Here is a 22,007-nt window from a genome sequence, read left to right as displayed (position 1 = left end):
CACAGCAGTCATGACATGCTCTCTACCCTGGAGTTCCACGTGATGGGATCACACAGCATGTCTCTTCATCTCTGTTCAGCTGTGCATGCTACTGAAGGTCTGATGATCAGAACTCTGCTCTGCTGCTGGAATGTTCCTGGTGTTTGGCTGTTAACACGGATCTTAAAAATCTTTGTTTTCATTCTTCTTGGGAAGGTCCCTGGGAGAGGAGTGGCTGGTCACACGTGGTGCATGTTTAGTGTTTCCAGAAATCACCCTGCTTGTTTCTAGAGCTGCTGAGATCATGATTCTCCAGCTGATACTTCACATCAGAATGGGGCCTCCCCTATCGAGGTAGAAGGGAGTCCAGGTATGGTCACATGTGGCCGTGGCTGGCTCTGGCCATGCTCCTCACCCCATTAATTATGATGGAGTCACTGCCCTGGGCAATGATCTTAGGGGGATATGAGCCTGTATGCTTGGCAAAAAAGGGACAGGGTGCTTTGTTTGCCTCATCCCACTGCTGGGCAGTGCAAGCCTTCTGGTCCCCCATGGCAGGGGTGCAAGCCTTGGGATACTTAGAGGACTGTGTTTTATTGTATTCCAAAACAATGAGGTGGGCTGGGGATTTAGCTCAGTGGTGCCGCCACCTACCTTGCAAGTGCAAGGTCCTGAGTTCGATCCCTGGTACCAAAAAAACCCCCAAACCAAAACCGAGGTGACTGACATTAACATAAAATTAAGCATTTTTAAAGTCAACAATTCAGTGGCATTTACTATATTCAGAGTGGTGTGTAATGATCACATATCATAACCAATTTTTCACCCCCTGAAAGAAGCTCTGCTACTGGGGAGGACAGTTCCCTACCTCAACATCCAGCACCTACTAAATACTGATTGGCTCTTGCAGTGTTGGGGATGGAACCCAGGGCTTTGCACACACTAGGCAACCCCTTTACCACTGAGCTATACCCCAACCCTTTTTAAAAATTTGAGACATTGTCTTGCTAACCTGCTCAAGGCTGGCTTCGATCTTGTGATCCCCCTGCCTCAGCTGGATCACAGGCATGTGTCACTATGGCCAGGCTCTACTGATCTGCTATCTCTGGACTTGGCTCTTTCTGGACATTTCATATAAATGAAATCATATGATAGGGGAGTCTCTGCATCTGTCTGGCTTCCCTTGCTGAGCATGACATCAAGGTTCTTTCCTTCTTGTTGCTGAATATTCCCTTGTCTAATATACCACTGTGTCTGTCAATCTGCGTGTAGATGTTTGGGCTGTTATGAATAACTCTGCTTTGAACATTCATGTACAGATATCCACTAAGTCTGTTTGCAGTTGTGTGTGGGTGCTCAGAAATAGAATGTGGGTCCTGTGATCACTGACCCACTGTCCTCCACAGTGGCTGTATTTACAAACCCACCTCATCCTTACCAGCACTTGTTATTTTCCATTTTGAAGAAAAACTATGGTTGGTGGGGTGAAGTGATATCTCATAGTGGTTTTGATTTGCATTTCCCTAATGACTAAGGATGCTGAGCATCTTTTTATGTGCTATTGGACACATGTGTTTCTTCTTTGAAGAAAGACCTGTCCAAGTCCTTTCCTATTTTGACGGCAGTGTTTTTCTTTTTTTTGGTACCGGGGATTGAACTCGGCACCTTGGACTTGCAAGGCAGGTGGCGGAACCACTGAGCTAAATCCCTGGTCCTTGTATTTTTTTTTTTTTTTTTTGCAGTTGATCCATAAGAGGTCTCTATATTCTGGATACTAGGTCCTTGTCAGGTATGTGAGTTACATGTTCTTTCTCACTCTGCATGTTGTCTCTTTACACTTGGTAGCATTCAATTTATGTTTTCTTTTGTTGACTATGTTTTGGTTTCAAAGAAATCATTGTCAAATTCAGTATAAAAAAGATTTCTCTGTTTATTATGAATTTTATAGGTTTAGTTCTTTTGTTTGGGAGTTTCATCTATTTAATTTTTCTGTGGCATGAAGGGTCTAACTTCATTCTCTTACAGTGGATATATCCAGCTTCCCCAGGAGCACCCTTTGTTGAAAAGGTAGCCTTTCCCTCATTGAATGGTCTTGGAGCCCTTGTCAAAAAGCATTTGACCACACACGTGCAGGTTTTATTCTGGGGTCTCTATTCTGGTCCATTTGTCTGTGTGTCTGTCTTGGTGCCAGTACCACACTGTTCTGATAGTTGTAGCTTTGTAATAAGTTTTGAAATCAGGAAGTGTGAGACCTACAATTTCATTCCTCTTTTTCGAGATTATTACGTTATTTGTAACTCCACATGAATTTAAAAACTAGAGTTTCCATTTCTACAAAAACAGGCCACTGGAATTTTGACAGGCATTGCATGAGCCTTGTATAGGCCACTAGGTGGTACTGCCATCTTAAGTTTTCCTGTCCAAGAATATGGATGCTTTTCCATTTGCTTAGATTATCTTTGACTTCTCCCAGCAATGTTTTGTGGTTTTCATTATTCGAGCCTTTCATCTCCTTGTTTGGGTTTATTCCTTGGTATCTTGCTCTCTATTAAATGGGGCTGCTTCCTCAGTTCCATTTAATAATCTTTAAGTGAATAAAGGACCTCTTGACAAAGTAGCAGAGAGCCTCTGGCTTATGGAGGGCCATGGCAGACCTTGCTCCTGGTGTGATGTGGGCACTGAGGCCCCATGGCTGCTGTAGCAGGAGCAGAGGATGGGACAGAGAGTGGTCCTGGCCCAGCTGTTGCTCTGTATGGGGCTGATGGCCACCCTGAACATGGCTACAGCCTGGTGGACAGTGCCTATTGATTTGAGTCCCTGTCAGGAGGTGGCTCTTCCAGGGGCCAGTTCCTCTGTCTGAGGAGCCCCTACCTTGGGAGGGAGGTGGAGTAGACAGACTAACACACTGAATGGGTTGTCAGCATGTGGGGCATGCTTAGATTCTGACCCTTCTGCACAGCATTCCTAGTAGAATGGTGACCACTTAGTATACTTTACATGGCTCCCTGGTGGGAGAAGTAAGCAAGGAAGAATGTGCCCAATTCTTTAGATAGTGGCCATCCAGTGCTGTTGGGCCCTGCAAGCTCCCAAATTGAATCTAAGCACCCCTCTCCTCACAAGTTTCTCTCTGGGGCTGGCTTAGAAACAGGTAACTCTCCTCTACCTGGAGCTTCATGGTAGGGAACACACTGGTCTGGGCTACCCAGCAGACCTGGTCTGCTCACTGTGCTGCAAACAGGGCCGTAATGCTGCCCACCTGGAGTGTGACCAGGGAGTGGGTGGCTGGCCTGGGAGGCAAGGGCCATGTGTCCCAACACAGCAGAGGTGTGGAGGGGATGACAGGCAGTGTCCCTGAGCAAGTGCTCAGTGAGGAGGGCCTTGGAGGGCTGTGAATGGTGGAAGGACCTGGCGAGGGGCAATCCGGCAGTGGCGGTGTTGTGGAGAGCGGTGGCACAGTGGTGACGGATGGATAGTGGCTGCCCTTGGGGCCTGGGAGAAGCAGGGCTGTATGGCTGACAAAAGGTGGAGGCTGTGCATGCATCACATCTTGACCTGAGGTTGGCTGTGATGTCCTGGTGAGTGGACCTCCAGAGCAACCCTCTGGGGTGAGGCGTCTCCCTGAGCAAGCCTAGGCCACTCTGGGTCAGAGCCAAAGGGTCTCTGGAGTGGGTCCCATGCTATCGGATCTCCCTTACAGGGATAGGACCCATTCCAGTGGCTGCTACAAGAACTGGTTTCTTTTTTTCTGGTATTGGGAATTGAACTACAATCTTGCACTTGCCAGGCAGGTGGAGTACCGCTGAGCTACATCCCCGGCCCAAGAACTGGTTTCTGATGGGGCCACATACTTGCCTGCCATGGCTCCCATCCTGGTCACAAACAGACCCTGAACCCTCAACTCCACACTGAGCACTACCCCCCCACCCCGAGGCATTCCTGGTGTCCTCATTCTACTGCCCCACGTAGCTCTCACAGGGAGACAGACACACATGGTTCTGTGCACACAGTGGGTAGCGTCTGTTGATAGGAGTAAGGAGCCTAGTGCCAGTGTGGATAGAACTGGCAAACATCACCAGTGAGGGCCTGGTCTCTAAAGGCCACATGTGTTGCTCCACTTACATGAACATCCATGAAGACAGTCAGGAGCAGGCTGGGACTATCAAGCGGGAGCAGCGTCTGGGATGATGGAGACACCAGGCAGAGGCCGCAGCCACACCAAATGCTGCAGCTCCCTGATGTACAGCAGTACCTGACTTCCTCTAGCTATCATTAGGCTGGGGCCTTCAGCCCCATGGGAGAAGAAGCTGCCTGCACTGGAGCTTCTCTGGTCACTCTAGGCCCTTCTTTTCTTCCAGCCAGGGCTGTGGGGCCATGGCTCCCAGGTCCTCCACCGTGGGCTGAAGCCCCGTCCTCACCTCCACTGCACCTGCAGGCCCCGAGGGATCCCTGGGAGACTGGGGAGCACATGACTGGGCAAGGTTTGGGAACAGCCCACAGTTGGGCTGAGCACTGCAAGAACCCAGGACCCAGGCAACGGGGATGAAGGGGTGGTATCTACTGGCTGTGGGGTCCCTGATTATTCCAGCAAGTGCTGCCCCTGCTAAGCCCCCACCACCATCCCAAGTGGCTGGCCCCACCCAGCCTGCCAGCACGGCCCAAGCCCAGGATGGTCTCCAGGCTGCCAGTCAGCTCCTAGGGCTGCTGTGGGCAGACGTGCTGGCTCTGGGCTCATTGCTCTGAGGCCTGTCTGTCCCCAACAGACACAGGCGCCCTGTTCCCGGGAGCTGGGACACCATCTCTCTGTTTGCACCTGGGTTAGCCATTCCCCCAGGCACGGGGGTGGGGTGGGGCTGTGCACAGACCCACACTTGTGCCCACCTCGGCCAAGCCACCATGTCCCTGCTGGGTCCTCAGTGGTATGGCCAACCACATGGGTTCCAGGCATTGGGATGCAGGGGTGGGCAGCTGTCCCTGCCAGGCAGCACAAGAAGCGGGGAGATTCTACCAGGGGCTCTGCTGTCCCCCCAACCCCTGCAGTCCTGCCCACTTAGTGACCATGGAGCAGTAAACATTGCTCCCGGGCAAAGGGCTGCCAGCCCTGGGGCCTCTGAGGCTGGGGGTCATGGTCACCAGCTGAGGACAGAGGGCTTCTGTTCACGCTTCTTGCACACTGATCTCCTGGGGAGGAGAGGGAAATGTGAACCGAGTGTGAGCTTGAGTGGATACCATGATGATGAGAGTGAGCCACTCCCCATCTGGATGAGGGGCATCAGTGGGGGACAAGCGTGTTAGACATAGGATGGGAGCCTGGCTGTCCACACAGTCACATGGTGAACAGAGCTGTCCCAGGATATCAAGGACCCCAAAAGGCCCCAGAACAGGGCTGCCACCAAAGCCTTAGCTGAGGAGGGTGTCTGCTCAATAAGGTGTGATGAGGTCATCCAGATGAGGGTGCTGGTGGGCCCATCAGGCAGCTAGGGCTGCAGAGGCAGAGTGGTCCTCAGGGGTGAGAAAAGCTCAGAGCTCCCAGGAAGCCTGGTGCCCAGGGGCTCCTCCCTAGGAAAGAGTCAGGGAAGAGCGAGGTGACAGGGACACCTTCTTCTGGGTGGCGATGCCATGGTGGGGCTCCATGAACAGAATGCTGGCTCCAACCTTTATTGGGGGGAGGAAGGCTACATGGGTTCTGCCAGGGGCCACCCCCGGGCCTGGAAGTAGTCTTTCAGGTCCTCCAAGCGCAGTGGGGGAAAGTAGGGGCCGATCCTCTTTCGTGCCCACCACTTGCCTTCTGAGGCGTGCTTGCCTCCGGGGCGGCTGAACCGGTATCTCCAGTGCTCTCCACGGACCCACCTGTGGGGCGGCAGCATTTCAGCCTGGGGTGCAGGTGCCCTGCCCACCTTGCGCTGAGATGCAGCTTCTCCAGGGGCCTGAGCTCCTCACTCAAGGTGAGTGCATTTCACAGGGACCCTAGCCCAGGACCCTGAGTTCCTGCCTACCCAGGCCACCATGGATGGAGCCGACAGAGGCCCCAGATCCCACTCCTCAACTCAACTTGGGAAGACCCTGACTAGGACAACAGCTTCAAATTCACATTCTCTACCCGTTGTCAGGTTTAGATATGAAATAGGCACGTTTCAAAGATGGCACATGCTGTGTGCCTGGAGTTCTGAGGGACCCCTGGGTGCCACTCTACTCTCCCTGCCTGGGTGTGGGCAGGGTGGCCGTGCCCAGGTCCTCAATGGGGACAGGGAGGGGAGGTGGTGACTGTGGGTCTCAAAGTTGCTGTCCAAGTGAGGTGATAATCCCACCATCTATCTGAGTCAGAATCCAAACACGAAGGTCCCCAGGGTGGAGGGTGGCCTGGCCAAGGAAGGCTCTCTCTGCTGTGACCATTGGTCACCACATGGCTGCTCATAGGCTCTTCCTTGACATCTGGCCCAGGGCTGTGTGGACTGGTGGAGTCAACATGGGAGTGGGGACTGGTCAGTGCTAGGCAGAGTCTCGCTGAATGTGGAGCCAGAGGGCAAGGCTAGTCACATTGAATGTGCAGCCCCTAAGAAGGCTCCTCTCATGGGATTGCTCCACCTTTCCTGGATTCTCTTTCTTGCCTCATCCTCTGCAGGGGTGGTGTGGCTGGTCCCTGAGGGGGATGAACACCCTTCAGTGACAACCAGGGCTGGGGTGGAAGGAGATGTGGGCTTCTTGTGTGCACTGACAGGTCAGTGGGGGTGGCCAGGAGGGCTATGACACTGCCTGGAAGGTTCCAGAGCCTGAACAAAGTAGGTCTTCTAGCACACCTAAAATCCGACTTTGGGCAACATCTCACAGAACTAGTATAAGATCCCAGGACCCGTTGCCGCCCAGCACCTCACCCTGCAAGCTACTCTCTTCAGGTTCACTGATACTTTGTCCTCCTAATGCCGATGAGATGTACCCCAAGGGGTGGTCACTTGCCTGAGAAAGGAACCTGGGTTCTTTCCAGCTTCAGGCTATTAAAACTCTATGAACGTTTGCAGGCAGGTTTTGCACAAATCTGCTTCTCTGGGCCAAGTGTCCAAGGATGGCATCACTGGGTTGCGTGGTGGCTGCAGGGTTTCTTCTCTAGGCATTGCCAGGTAGTTCTACAGAGCAGCTGTGCCTCCCCACAGGTTGTGTGTCTGGTCTCTGGGCATCTTTGCCAGCACTGGGCACTGCTGAGGTTTTGTCTTGCTGGCATTCTAATGGGTGCATGGTGACGTCTGTTCTTTTTCTAGTTCTAGATGGAATCCTGGGCTTAGGTCATGGATTTGAGGTCTGCCTTCTTTTCCAGCAGAGCCATTTAGTGCTCCTTCTCGCTGTTTTAGCTTCGCGCCACATATTCTGACATGTATTTTTGTTCAGTTCAATGGGTGGCATATTGTGTCATGTTGATTAGGTCCCATTGCTTGCTGGTGTCACCCAGTTGTTTGGCTAGCTGTTGCAGGAAGAGTGCTCAGGAGTGCAACGGGGATGCTGGATGCCTCCATTTTTCCTTCAGCCCTGTGCAGTTTTCTCCACACACTGTGAGGCCCTGTACTTGGCACACATGCTCTCAGGGTTGCTGCCTCCTTGGTGAGTTGACCCTCCCATCTTTCGGGGCTGCCCATCTTTGTCTCCGAAGTCCATCTGAATCTAACCTGTCACTCCTGCTTTGCATTAACATATATGAAACATATCTTTTCCCACCCATTTGTCCTCAGCTTGCCCATGCTGTCATGTTTGGGGTGAATTTCTTATATACGTCACACGGTTGGGTCATGATTTTTTTTTTCATGACAGAGTCTCGGTATGTAGTTCAGGCTGGCCTTGTACTCACTATAGAGCCCAGGCTGGCCTTGAATTCGTGGGGATCCTCCTGCCTCAGCCTCCTGAGTGCTGGGATTACAAGGCATGTGCCACCACACTTGGCTGGGCCATGCTTTTTAATCAACTCTGCCAATCCTTATTTTTAATTGGTAATTTAGACAGTTTATATTTAATGTAACTATTTATGTTAGGATTTAAGTCCATTGGTTTATTTATTTTTTGTTTTTTAATCTTTTCTTCCTCCCTCCCTTTATTGCTTTCCTTTTTCTTTACCTTTTTTTTTCTATCTTTCAAGAGACAGATTCTTCCAGTGTCCCTCAGGCTTGCCTTAACTTCTTGCTCAAATGGTACTCCTGCCTTCAGCCTCCTGAGTAGCTGTGACTATAGGTGTATACCACTGCATCTGGCTATTGTGAGTTTTAATGTCTTTGGCTGCCCCCTGCCTCATTATGAGTTACAGAAATATTTTTTAGAATCTTCTTTTGATTTGCCAATAGTGTCTTTAAGTGTATATCTTCATATGGTTTGGGGTTTTTGGTGGCTGCTCTTGATGCGTTCTATACATGTGCCTTACAGACTGCTGGAGCCCTAGGTCAGTTCAAGTACAGACTTTCCTCCCTATGTCCACCTGCCCTCTGCCATCCATAGCGGAGCTATCCTAATTATGTCCTCCAGAGGCTGTGTCATATTCCCCACCTAGCTACCAAGCATGACTGAGAATGGGAGGAGAAGCATCATCGACTCCCTGTGGTCTGGCTTCTTCCCTCAATGCTTGCAATTTGCTTTGTCCACTTCCTGCTTTCTGTCAAGAGAGCTTGCTCTAGTTGTTCTTTTAGGGAGGCCATCCTGGCAACAGCATCTCCATCTTTCCTTCATCTGAGAGTGCCTCAATTTCCCATTCTACAGGGGAGGCTCTGGATGGCATCTGGAAGAGGCTGTGCACTGGCCAGTGGGCTCCTCAGTGTCACTGACTGCCTCCTCTACAGGCAAGGTAGTGTCTCTGGCTGACTCCACAACTTCCTTGCCGTCCTCAGTTTTCAGAAGTCTAACCTTGGTGTGTTTTGGTCTGAACTTAACTGAGTTCACTTAGTTTACTGATTGTATAGTTTGTTCCTCTTTGGTCATTAGTTCTCCAAGTGCCTGTTGACCCAAGAATTCTTGTCCTTGAGGGACCCTGATGAAATGGCCCATGGCTCCTGGTGCTCTGAGTGGGGCAACTGGCATTTCCTGACTTCCAGATCACCAATTCTTCCCTCTGTGCTCTCCCTTCTTCTTCGTCTTTTTTTTTTTTTTTTGGTACCAGGGATCGAACTCGGGACCTTGTGCTTGTGAGGCAGGTGGCGGAACCACTGAGCTAAATCCCTGGTCCTTGTCCTCTCCTGATGCTAGGCCTCCCCCTCCAGCGGTTTGCTTCAGTTACTGTATTTCTCAGTTCTAAACTTTCATGAGGTTTTTCCTCATATTTTTTGTTTCTTTGTTGACTGTTGTATCTCATAACTCCTTATTAAATCACTTCTGTAGCAGCTGCTTTAGGATATCTGTGTCATAACTGGTCTGTGTTTCCTTAGTGTTGTCACCTATTAACTATCTTGTCTCTCGTTCAGTTTAATACCTTCTGGGTTTTTAGTGTGATAAGTAGCTTTTTATTTGAAAACTGAATATTTTGGATGTCCTCAGATCCTGGTTCTTACTTGATCCTCTTGTTTTAGGTGCCTGCTTCTGATAGTGTCAGGAGAGGGGGCACAGCTTCGCTGTTGGTTGGGGGGCTGCATCTAGCTGACACGAGGGTGTCCTGGTGGCTACAGGAGGTGTGGGTTCTGTCTTCCTGGCATCACCTCACACCAACCCCAGGGAGGAGAGCACTCAGCACTGCTGAGTGGGAGTGGAACTTGAGGTCCTCATGTCCCTGCCCACTGGGGTAAGAGCATCCAGGCCCCCTGCAGGGGTCTGGCTTCCCACCTGCCTTTCTGGAGCCAGGCCATCATTCCCATGCCTTCCTGGTTGCTCCACAGACATAGGGAGCAGCTCTCCTTGGGCATATCGATGATGTCTGTTGGCATTTCCAAATTGCTGTTACTTTGTCTCTAGGAAGTGAGGTAGAAGGAAGACCAGAATTCACCTCCTTTTGGGGCTGTTGCTGGGTCCTGAGGTCCCTTGCTGGTAGCTTCTTTGAGCCACCTCTTAGAGCCACTTGGGTTTGCTTCATGTGTAGTGTTCAGAGCTGCTGCATGTCAGTAGGGGGACAGGAAAACATGTTCTCTCTGGACATCTTCTCACAGTGGAAGGCTCAGCTTACCCATTTTACAAAGTCACAGATAAAATAAACGTAGTCAGGCCCATGGTCAATGCTCACAGTCAGGGGCCAGGCTGTGGTCAGGGACATCAAGATGTGGTCTTGCTCCAGCTGCCAAGCAGAGAGTCACATGCTCTGTGTTAATTTTAAATATTTTGGCTGCTTCAAATGTTTCCTCTAAGTATTAGGTCACTATTCCTTCTCATAAAAGATGAACTGGTTTTTGCATCTCAGTTTTCCATAGTCCATCCTTTTGGCGAGATTTGGTTTTCACAAAGTGCACCTAAACTGGTTAGTGCCTCTGGGCTGAGAATCTGATGGTCCAATCCATTCACTTTGCCAGGGAAAGGCTTCCCCTTCCTTTCATGGCTGCAAACCCCTCTAGAGCCAGCTCCAGAAGACCAGGGTGGCCCAGAGGTCCCGCACAGCCCTGCTGGGCCGAGGGTCTGGTCCAGAGGCTCTGTCCTGAGAGGAGTAGCAGGAGCCTGGCCAGGGCCTGGTGCCCCCGACCTGGCAGCTGGGACCAGGATAGTCACAGACAAAACCTGCTTGGAGTCTGCAAGGATATAGCTTGGGGACCAGGTGGCAGTCTGCCCCACAGGACTGAGCCTCTCTGGTCTGCAGGGGCCACAGGGCAGGCAGATCAGCAAGGCCTTTATGCTAGTTCACAGAAGGGAGTATGGGGGTGGTCACGCCAAGTGGGAGCCTGTGCTCTCATCATGCCCAGGGGAGTATGGAGACTCTGGGGGTGGGCACTGGCCTGTAGAGACCTAGCCCCAGCCCCATAGCTCCATGGCAGCACAGGATGGGGAGGGGACTCAGCAGCTCATATGGCTGGGGTGCCTGCCAGGCTAGTGCAGCTGCTCGGCAGCCTTGCAGTCCCTGTCTACCCGGGCCTCACAGCTGTGGGTAGTTCTGAGCTGCAGCTGCCCTGAGCTGGCTGAAGGGAGAAATAGGAACGTGTTTACTGTCAGAATCAATGACCATGGGAGGGACCAGGCTAGCTCAGGCCCATGCTGTCCTCAGTCTGCGGTGGCCACTCAATCTATACAACACATTAGAACACCCAGTCCTCAGTCTAGGGAGAAGGCCACCAGGGACCCCTGCCACCTACACCCTGCCCTGCACCCTCCCATCCATGCTTACAGTCCCACAGCCACACCTCCTTATGTGGGGCACAGCATTCCACATGGTTGCTACTTCTGTGAGGATTCAGGCCCCAGAATCAATCCTGTGCCTGGCCGTACCATGTGCTACTCATGTACTACAGTCCCCAGGGACCTCAATCCTTACTCCCCCATAGCTCCTGTGCAAGAGTCTGGCTAGGACCATCAACCCATTTCCACCCCAGTGCCACCCTTTTAGCTCCTGAGAGTGCTTCACTCCACATGGCCTGCTCCCTGGATGTTACCAAGTCATCCCAACCTTGCTTGGGCTGCCAGACTGCCTTGGAGCCTAAGCCCACCCTCCACCCCCCAAACCACCTGTACCTCCGAAGGCTGGTTACAGAGAGCAGTACCCCAAGGGTCCCCCTCTACACTGGTGTGCAACTCATGTGTGTGGCTGTGAAATGGAGCCTCTGACCACTTGTGGTGAGCCCTGGGGACATCAGTGAGGGGTTCCAGAACAGCTATCCCTGGCTCCTCTTGGTGATGGCAGGTGTGACTTGGGTGGGCCACAGAATGGATGATCAGTGGGTGGAGGGACCCACAGGCTAGTAGCACTCTTGGTAGGCCTTGCTCCCTGAAGCCTCCTGCTGCAGATGGTGGGAGAAGATGCTATGTGGGGAGTGGGTATGGGGAACATGGGACCTGTGGACCTTTGCACAGGGTGAAAGGGGCCCTTGGAGGTCTTACCTGGGGGGTGCATGGCCCTCAAAGGGGTTGAGGGCCAGCAGGGACAGGGCTTCAGCATCGTTGGCCAGGAGCTTGCCAGCCAGGTGCAGGATCCACTCGTTTTGCTCATAGGTCTGGGGGACAGGGTGTATGAGGCCATGTATCCCTCCCATGGCCCTGCCCTGTCACCTGCCATCTGCCTGCCACCCTGAGTTCTTTACAGCTTGGCTGGAGTGTGGGGATTTGGATTCTCTTGAGGACATGTACCACAGACTTGGCTCCCCACTTCCCACCAGCTTGGTGTGCAAGGATCAGTCATCATATGCCTGGATACCCAGCCTCACCGGTGTGTCCAAGGCAGGCACTGTCCTGGCTACTTCAGCCCTGCCTGGCCTGGCCTGGCCTTACCCTCTGAGGCTATATCCTCCTGGGCATTGCCCTATAGGCTCAGTGATAGGACAAGAATAGAGGCTCTGTCCTGGAGCTGGTACCAACACCCACCTGCATGCCCACACCAAAGATTGAGGGTTGTGTGGCCAGGCCTGGTTATCACCTTAGGTGGGACACAACTTCCCCTGGGTAGCCATTTTGGGGAGCCTCTATACTCACTGTCCCTGCCATATGAGAGGCCAGGGAGCTGGTGGTGGAACATCCTTACCTGGAAGGCTGCAAACCACATGAGCCAATCCAGGCGGTAGTGGTAGGGGGAGATCAGGCATGGCCGCCTCCAGGGGTCTCCTGGTTTGCACTTGAACTCATAGTCCTCCCACAAGGCATCAGGGGCACTGGCATTGGTACTGGCTGTGCCCTGCAGGATCACCTCTGTCCGCTCCTTGGTGATGCTGTGGGGAGAATAAGGCACATCCATGTCACAGATGAGGTGTGAGCTCTGCTTCTCCCTGCAGTGCTAGGGTGGTGGCAGGTGACATGTTTGGCTGAGGATCAGAGCACCAGGCATGTGGACAAAGCCAAGTATTCCCTGGGGACTCTCCCCGTACCTTCCAAAGGCCCCGTAGGTGTTGACGATCCGAAGTGGACTGAAGGAGGTGTTCATGACCTGCCTGGAGCTCAGGAGGTTGATGACCACAGGCACACTGAGCCAAGCCAGCAGGATGCCCAGCGAGAGGTTGGCCACACGCCTCACCAAGCAGCCTAGCGATGGGTGGGGGTGAGTTTTCATGGCCGGGTGCACTCCAACTACCCCTCAGCCCCAGCCAAGACTGAGGTCACAGGGTCCCCACACAGCAGACACCTCCCCACCCCTGACATGTGGAAGGAGTTAGGGATAGGGTCACCTACCATATCTTGACTTAGGCTGGGCCCCTCCAGCTTCCTCCTTCTGTATCCGCAGAACTCGATCCTTCAGGCCGCCTGGCCCTGAAGGGAACAGGAATCCCAGTGTGGCATCATCAAAGCAGGAGAGGCTAGGTATGATGGTCAGCCAGTTCAGAAAGCTTAGGTTCCCGCTGAGGATAAGGACCACCTAGGGATGGTCCCAAGGGTGAGGCAGGGCTGTGGGGCATGGCTTGTGCCCCATCCAGCCCTGCTCTTGCAAAGCAGGACTGAGGATGGGCCAGAGTCTTCTCTCCTGGGGTTTTCAGACATGAGGCCCCTGAAACTAAGCTCATGGGACACAGGATTCTTGGAGTTTAAGGGTTACGGGAGATAGCACAGTGACCACTGTGGGTGCCCTCAAGGCCTAAGAAGGGATGGAAGTTGCAGCTGGACCAAAGTTTGTGGACAGTCTCAGCCTTCACTTTTAAATTGACTACACTGATATCAACAGGAAAACAAACCCATTTTAAGTGTGCAGTTTGTTGGTTTCTGACAAATGTTTATAACTGTGCATAGGACACACTCTAGGCACCCTGTCCTGCTGCTGTCTGGCCTTTCTTGAGCTTTTCAGAAAAGGAGTACCACAGTGGCTTCCTCTGTTTAGCAGGGTATAGTGAGTGCCCCTGTGGGAGAGTGAGGGGTGGGGTCCTGTTCACCCCTGGGTGGGGTTCCAGGTTCTGTCCCTTCTCCTAGATAGACATGGCTGAGTCCCTGAGGATGTGCAGGACAGGGTGGCTGGATGGTCTGAGAAGCAGGCACAGGCTGAACTGGTGAGGAAACTGCTTTTCAAAGTGGCAGCAGGGCTGGGGATTTAGCTCAGCAGTTCCGCCGCCTGCCTAGTAAGCGCAAGGGCCAGAGTTTGATTCCCAGTACCAAAAAAACAAAATACTGTCCAAGTGGCAGCAAGGCTTCAATCTCCACAGTTTGGCATGAGAGCTATGGTCGTGCCTCACCAACATGTGGCATCACCAGCATCTTGACATTGGTGGCCTGAAGACTGGAGCAAAAGCTGATGCCAAAGCTGCTCTGAGTCCAGGTGCATCCATACATAGTCTTGGGAGGTGCTGTTCAAGTCTTTTCCTCTAAGAGAACAAGTAAGTGTCTTGTGGCTGAGCCACAAGATGACAGGATGTTCTTCTTACATCCTGTCAGACCTGTGCATGCTATGATAGTTGTTTTGCAGACTCATGGCTCACCTTTTTGGCATCTGGTTTTAAATGTTCAACAAAGTACAGTTTATCAACTTTTATGTTTTACAGTGTGTGTGTGTGTGTGTGTGTGTGTGTGTGTGTGTGTGTGTGTGTGTCCCATCTAGGAAGCTGCCTACCCAAGGCTGTTCTCCTAAGACAATGATGGTGAACCTTTTAGAGTTTTCGATGATAACACAGTCCAGTGCAGCATGCAAGCCATAGGTTTGCCACAACTGTCCTAAGAGCTCCAGGTCCACTTCCTGTGAGCTTCTGGGGATGGGGGTGGAGATGCAGTAGGGGTTGAGCTTCAGAAGCCCTCCTCCCTGTGGACAGAGCTGGTTTAGCAGCTACCTTCACTCAGTAGTGGAGGAGTAGAATAGCTGGGCTCCCTGCTCAGGTCCAGGACAGCCCAAAAAGAACAGATTTGGAGTTGAAGGGGCTCCCAGGTGAAGGAGAGGGGTAACAGAGGTGGATAGAAATTCCCAGAGTTAGAAGAAAATGTGCAGGGCTGACTGAGCTATGTGGGCCAAGTGGAAGGGAAAAGATAAGCACAGAGGAGGAAAGGACGGGAACTAGAGTGGCTGTCATGGGGGTGGTGGGTGGACCCTAGAGCTACAGAAATCAGCTTCCTTGTTCCTGGCAGGTGGAAGCAGGGATGTCAACCCTAGGACAGCCCTGGTCACATTCTGCTGGCCAAAAACAGCATGGTTGAGTCCATGTTGGCGGGAGTGGGCTGGCCTTGGCTCACAGCTTGTACTTTAATTATAGCCCATCCAAGGAGCAGGGAGTTCAAGGTCATGGATGCTAATGTCCAGTGAGGGGATCTGTGTGTTGGGGCTGGTATTCAGCTGTCAGTTTTGTGGATTATACTGGTGGTTTATGAAGTGCGGGTTCAGGACTCTCCCTGAGCTAATTTCTGAACCACAAAATAACTCTTGTTCTTCACTATATATAATGCTGCCCAGTCTCTTGCCTGACCAGGGCCCCAAGCCTATTGGCCCCAGCCTGGAAGGAACTGCCTGGGTAGATGTGCTGGGTGGATGTAGGCCACTCTTGTAGTTTGCCGAGGCCACTGGACCCAGATCAGATGCAGGCCCAGGGAGTGGCCCTATGTTGTGGGCTGCTGCTGTGACAGTGGAGGGGTTTGGGGCCTGAACATCCTTGTACATGGGGTGGATGAAGGGCTAGATGATGGTCTGACCTTGGGCAGAGCCCTTTGGGGTGCTTTGGAGGGGTTCTGGGGCTCCTGTGAGGACAGCTGAGCATCCTGCATCTGTTCCCAGCAGCTGCACCAGTTCTGGTCTCTTACACTACCCCTGTGGCTGACCTGAGCGTGGTCCCCGCAGCTGGGAGTGAAGCAGCTCCCTTTGCCCATCCAAGAGCAGCAGATCAAACATAACTAGATACCTGGAGGTTCCCAGTGTGGATCCTACCTGTGACTTTCCCTCCTCAGGGCTGGTGACAGAACTCACATAGTTTCAGCTGCTCTCCCTGCTCTGACCCAGAAGATGCTGAGACCAGAATGGACATCTCTTGGGCCAGGGGTCAGGGCTGCCTGTGAGGACCTGATGGTCCCAGGCCTCACCAGAGTGAGTCCCACAGGGGCCAGTGTTCAGAGCACCCAGCAGGAGGGGTCGCTTGGGACTGTCCCAACTGTACCCACTTGCTTACATCAGCAAGAGCCTCCCTTGGACTCTGTGGCCCCCAGAAATGACATGTGGCCCTGCCAAGGCTCCAGGGTGATCGAGAGGTGCACACAGTATCAGTCCAGTGACACAATCCTCAGGAACAGCAGGATTCAACCACTGCTGGCCACCATGGCACACTGACCTGCGCAACATGGCCCAGTATCTACCCCACAGCCCAGCTACATCCTTACTGTCTTCTTTAAACATCTGCACAATGGGGACAGGGATGGAAGGAGACTAAGGGATAGTTTTCCTTAATATCTCAGCCTGGTCTGCTTCACAGAAACACCTTAGGATTGGACCTCCCAGGGTGTGTGTCCCACCTCCACTGGGTACAGCCAACTGGAGAAGGGGCACCATTCTCTAGGACTTCATACACAGAGAAGCCACCTCTGGAAGACTGCCACTCCCTCTGAGACTCAGAGCCCAGTGATCCCCAGCACTGCTGTGGTTTCACAGTGTGGGGCTGATGAGCTCAGGATGAACGCTGTGCCTGTGGTTTCTGCTCCAGGTTAGGGAGAGCAGTCATGGTCAGCATGAGGAGAAGGAACCTCAAGGGCCAGTACAAACTGCTGGACACCAAACAGACAGGAAAACTATCCCGAAATACTTGTCTGTGTGTGCTGTGGGACATCAATGTCTGAGAGGGGAGTAGAGCATGTCCCAGACCTGGCGCAAAGAGGGCAGGCTAGAAGGCAGAGGATGAGGGAGCAGAGGAGCCAGGATGCATGGGCAGGAATGTCTTTCAGTCATGGGCTGGGCCTCAAGTCAGGGAAGGGACAGGAGCAGGGGAGCGGGTCGCTGAGTGGGACCAAGTGAGCAGACTCTAGGATTCTAATGACCCAAGGGCACAGATCAGCTGAAAAACAGGCACACAACAGACACTCAAGAAACACCAGGGATTGTGAGTGGGCCTAAACAACCATTTGGGTCAAGGCCTCCGTGAACTTGCCCATGGGAACCTGAAGACAGCACCCGAGGAATGACAGAGACAGTGCTGTTGCCGCATTGGCCACATCCAGACACACTGTTGCAAATGTGATCCACAATCAGGAGGGGGAAAGCCAACAGAATCAGAATCAGAAGCAAGCAAGTATGTAAGAATGTTAAAATAGCTATTGCAAATGCTTCAAAACTGCAACTGTGTTTTCTTTTAAATTTAAGAGAAAATGAGAACAATAAAGAAGGAGCAGCAGTGATTCCAGAGGTAATAAGGTGACCTGTAAGGTGAGAAACTTCCTGGATAAACACTGGAACAACAGCAATACTTATGCGGATACCATGAGCAACTGAGTGCAGGGCAGTGAGTGTCATGGGCTGAAGCAAAGCATGCCAGGCTGCAGCTGGGATGTGCATGCAGGGTCTAGTCTACATGTAGTTTAAGAGTGGCAGAAGAGGGCCGGGGATGTAGCTCAGTGGTTTTGCTGCCTGCTGCAGAAGCGCAAGGACCCGAGTTCTGAACCCCAGTACACACACACACACACACACAAAAATGTCTGGAGCAATGGAAAAGAGTGGCAGAACAAAACATGAAGAAATAGGCCCCAAATTTCCCTAATTTAATGAAAGCAATAACAGCACAGATAAAGAAGCCTAGGAAATCACAGCTAGGATAGACTCAAAGAAAAGAATACAAAACACATCCTAATCCAACTCCTCAAAACCAAGGAGGGAGAGAGAAGGTCTTAAAAAGCAGCCAGAAGGGAAAACACCACAGAGAGGTGTGAGGACAAGGAACTGTGGACAGCAGAGCAGTAATGAGGCATGGAGAAGGCAATGGAAGGGCATGAAGAGAAAAGGTAGGGGAGGGCAAATCTGTTCTTTGCATGAGCTGGTATGGCCATCTCCTGCCCTTGGAGTGGGCCCCCTGGTTCTTGAATCTTGGAATTTGGACTAGAATGATACCACTGGCTTTCCTGGCCTCCAGCTTGCAGATAGTAGCCTGAATATGAGCATTAGGGAGCCATAGCCCTACAGCTCCAGTGTGTCCAGGAGGCCTGCATTGTGTCCCCAAAGTGCTGCTGGTGTGGCTGTCCATGTGGGCTGTCATCTTGGCAGATGGTGACTCTGAGTGCACCCAGAGGCTACTCTGTGTCTCCCAGCTGACCTCAGCCTTGGCGGGCTGCTCTCTGTCATTGTCCCTCCAGGCTTCAAAGCATGAGTGTCAGCCACTTGTCAGAGGAAGGATGGGAAGCTGAGGTGCTTGTCCACATCTGTCACAAACATGCAGCTGCCCCTACGTCCACTGGGGCTGGGATGGAAACTGTGGCCTACGGATGTGTACACCGAGCAGCCCAACCTTTCTTCCTGGAGATTCTCATAGATGCTTTCACATCAGCAAACCCATGTCCATGCTGTCCCACTGCACAGTCTGGAGACACTCTGGTCTCCTGGGGGTTGCTCTGCCCTGGCCACGTGTCAGAACTACCTGGGGAGCTCTGAGCAACACCCATATCTCCCCACCTTGGCCCTTCAGATTCCTGACCTTATTGTGCATGTGTGGGGGGTGGGTGGGGGTGGCAGCCTGAGCTTATTTCAAAAGACTCCCTACCTAGGGCCATTCTAATGAGAGTTCAAGTGGGGACCCCACGCTCAGAGAACTAGCCCCACAGAGCATGGTATGAAGTGAAATCCTGCTTCTAACAGTGGTCTGTGGAAAGCCCCTGTGACACTGTCTGCTGACAGAGGTAGACAGATCTGACTGTGCTCAGATCCCAGATCAGGCTCACACTAGTCCATCCTGGACTAGTAAAGCTGCGCCGCCCCCCCCCCCCCCGCCCAAATCTGGCTGTTTCTTTAGTAAGAAGGATGGAATTTTGTGTAGAGCAGCCTGAGTGCTCTGAGGGGATCTTATCTTTCTTGTTTTCTTTTTTGTGTCCCTGCAGCCCATCTCCTTGGAGGGACATGAATCTCATCACAGCCCATCTGTGTTTACCGAGGGCCGCAGAGCCCCAAATGAGCCTACAGTGTGCTCTGCAGAGGACTGTGGTGAGGCCTTCGAAGTGCTGGGGGCAGGGGAGGAACAAGAAGTAGTGACCCTGGGCCCAGGGGACACAGCAAATGTTCTGGGGCCAAGCAACATGACCTCAAAAGGAAGGGGTAGGTTTGGGGGTGTCCTTGTGGAGCTCACAGTTACCAGAGAGAACACTAGCAGCTTCCACAGAGGATGCTCAGGTGCTCACAGGGATCTCCCACAAGGGATAAGGTGCTCATGGGGACTTCCCACAAGGCACACGCATGTACCCATGGGGGTTACCCCTGTGACCATGAACCAGGACTCGAATCAGCACCACGCAGCAATCAAGAAAAGCAGAAGCACATGGCAAGACACACAGAAGAGGAATCTGGTTTGAGATGTCACACGAGTTTAAAGTCCAGGAACAGCTGATCGAAAGCCACATGTCCATGCAGGGCCATGTCACTCAGCCTTAAAAGGGAATCAGACCCCACACATGTGGTGACATAGACAAGCTTCAGGCACTTGTGCTCACTGAAAGGGGCATAAAGGCACACATTGTGTGATTCTGTTTGCACAAACATGTAGATGGGGCAGATCTGCGGGACAGAGCAGATCTCAGCCAGTGGCGAGGAGGGTTGGGTCCTGCTTGTGCTGTGGTATAGAAGTCCTAGGATCAGGCGTACTGGCTGCACAACACTGAGAATGTGCTTAGCACTGCTAGGTCATAGTTTAAAATGGTAGATTTTTGTTGTTGCTGTTATTTCACCACATTCAAAAGAATGGGAGCACACATGCTCAGCTCTGGGTATGGGGCTGCTGCTGGGACCTGGCCCCAGGCCTGGCTGGACTGTGGGGGCTGATGGTGCCTCGCAGGCCTTTGTCTCTAGATGCACTAGTCGCGGAATCAGAGCAGCCATGGGGTAGGGGGGTGTCTCTCAAACGCTGCCTCTCCAAGGTCCCCTCCCTTCCCTCACAGCCTCTGGCAGAATCTCAGGTCCAGCCTGCCTCCTCCTGATGCCCCAGTGGGCTGCAGATGTCTGTGGTGGTCTGTGGTGGATGCCAATGATGACCTCGGAGCTGGGGTACCATGCTCCTCTGTCCCCTCCCACGTGCACTTCTCCAAGAAGCTGGTGGACCCTGTGTCCTTGCAGAACCCTCTGAAGCAGCTGTATAAACTCAGTGTGGGAGGAGGTGACCTGCTTGCACCCTATCCCTCCCAGAGGAAGGATGCTGCGGAAGTTATATCCTTGCCAGGATACCCGTATTTCAGAATGCACAGTCATCCCCAACCCCACAATATGTTGTCTCCAAACTGTCTCTGGGCACCTCCTCTTGGGATGACACAAGCTGTGCCCTGCCAGTCCCCAGTCAAAGACCCCACCCTACCTGGGTGATGTCAGACTAGGCCCCAGAGAGGAGTCATAGCCCCAGGCATCTCTGTCTTATCCTGAATATAGCATGGGCTAGAGAGGATGACAGGGACACACCTGGACCTCTGAGGTATAGTGAGGAGGCCACTGGGCTGGGCTTTCTGGAACAAGGCCAAGGGCTTCAGATGGAGGATGGGCACTCTCTGCCCCCCAGCTAGGTCAGTGCATAACCACTGAATTGAGGAATGTGTGCAAAGAACCCATGCCTGGTGTTGTCTGGGTTAGAGAAACAGACCACCTGCATCTATCTCTATGAGCACTCAGAGAGTGAGGCTGTCCTCATTTGTGCAGGGAGGATGACACCACAGACAGCAAATCCATGTGGCAGAGTTAGGAGGGAAAACCAGACAGGCTTCATTTGCTGACAGCCATGACAAATCCAAAACAAAACATTGGTGAATTGGGCCCAGTAATATATTAAAATTTACATAGCATGACCAAGCTGGGTTTATTGTAGGAACATAAGCTGGCGCGACAATAGCAGGAGTAACATAACTTACCACATTAGGAAATCAGGGAAGAAACCCAGGGGACCCTTGCATAACTGATAGGGAACACATCTACCAAACTCTGTGTCCAGTCCTGACCACAAAACAAAAACCAGAACCATGAAACAGAACTCCCTTATAGACCAGAGGGAGAGACAACATGACACTGGTGGCTCCAAAACCTGCATGACTCCACTCCCCCAGTGGAGACAAGGCTACCACTATAGTGCACAGCATATGATCCTGCACAGCAAGGGAGAAAGGTGGGAGCAGAAGCCACAAAATGACAAGGGACACCTGCTGTTCACAACAGTATCATCAGAGAGCCACACACATGGTGACTGTCACTTAGTGCAGGGAAGTCACTTGAGAAGACCCATTCTGAAGGCTGACAGCACACCTACAATACAACTACAGTGACAAAGGGGAAGAAACTGTAGGTAAAAAAGATGTCCCCTTACAATACCAACAAAGATAAAGTGTCGCAGAACAAATATGCCCAAGCATGTATAAAATAGAATTATACAGGTATCACACACCTATGAAGGTGCAGGGCATACCTCCCTCTGGGGAGAAGTTTGCAGTGTGGAAAGACAGCTGTGACTACATCACTTCTTTCCAATGGACTCACCATGGCCACTGGAGACAAACCCCATGAGGCACCATTTGCACCCTGACATAGCTGACATGGAACGACCAGTAGTAACAACAGGATTGAGGATGTAGAGCCATGGGGGCCCAGCTCTGCTGGAGGAGGTAGAAAAGGATATACCACTTGGCGAAAAGGGTGTTTCTCATAGGAATAAGCACACACCTCCCCATGGCCCAGCAGTGTCCTTGAGAGTAGATTCCAGACAGATGAGCATACAGGGCCCATGACAGGCTTGTAGCAAAAAAATGGAACAGCCCAGAGTCTACAACAGGCTTGATTCCCCACTGTGGCCCTTGCTAGAGGTAGCTTGTCCTTCTGGGGAGTGACTTGAGCATGG

The 22,007-nt window shown here is 52.2% G+C and overlaps 1 protein-coding gene across 8 annotated transcripts in view; it reads right to left on the bottom strand.

Annotated features, from left to right (window-relative positions):
• Positions 1 to 1,884: 1,884 nt before the first annotated feature.
• The window catches only part of Lmf1 (lipase maturation factor 1), a 99,233-nt gene continuing 79,110 nt past the window's right edge, over positions 1,885 to 22,007 (bottom strand). For 5 of the 8 annotated variants that reach the window (XM_087202845.1, XM_087202846.1, XM_087202844.1 and 2 more), the window contains 4 exons: positions 13,228 to 13,411; positions 12,927 to 13,080; positions 12,587 to 12,770; positions 1,885 to 5,826 (listed from right to left, as the gene is read on the bottom strand). In XM_087202845.1, the coding sequence (XP_087058971.1) occupies positions 5,536 to 5,826; positions 12,587 to 12,770; positions 12,927 to 13,080; positions 13,228 to 13,411 (813 nt within the window). In that variant the 3' untranslated portion in view covers positions 1,885 to 5,535. Of the gene's footprint in view, positions 5,827 to 7,844; positions 10,205 to 11,949; positions 12,063 to 12,586; positions 12,771 to 12,926; positions 13,081 to 13,227; positions 13,412 to 22,007 lie in introns of those variants that run through there. The other 3 variants (XM_087202848.1, XM_087202842.1, XM_087202843.1) reach the window with 2 other exon arrangements.

Source organism: Heterocephalus glaber, unplaced genomic scaffold (assembly GCF_053883595.1).
Source record: "Heterocephalus glaber isolate CG9 unplaced genomic scaffold, H.glaber_assembly_v1.0 deba00001781, whole genome shotgun sequence".
Lineage (NCBI taxonomy): Eukaryota > Metazoa > Chordata > Mammalia > Rodentia > Bathyergidae > Heterocephalus > Heterocephalus glaber.
Note: the sequence above shows the minus strand (reverse complement) of the source record. Positions and strands in the feature narration are given on the sequence as shown.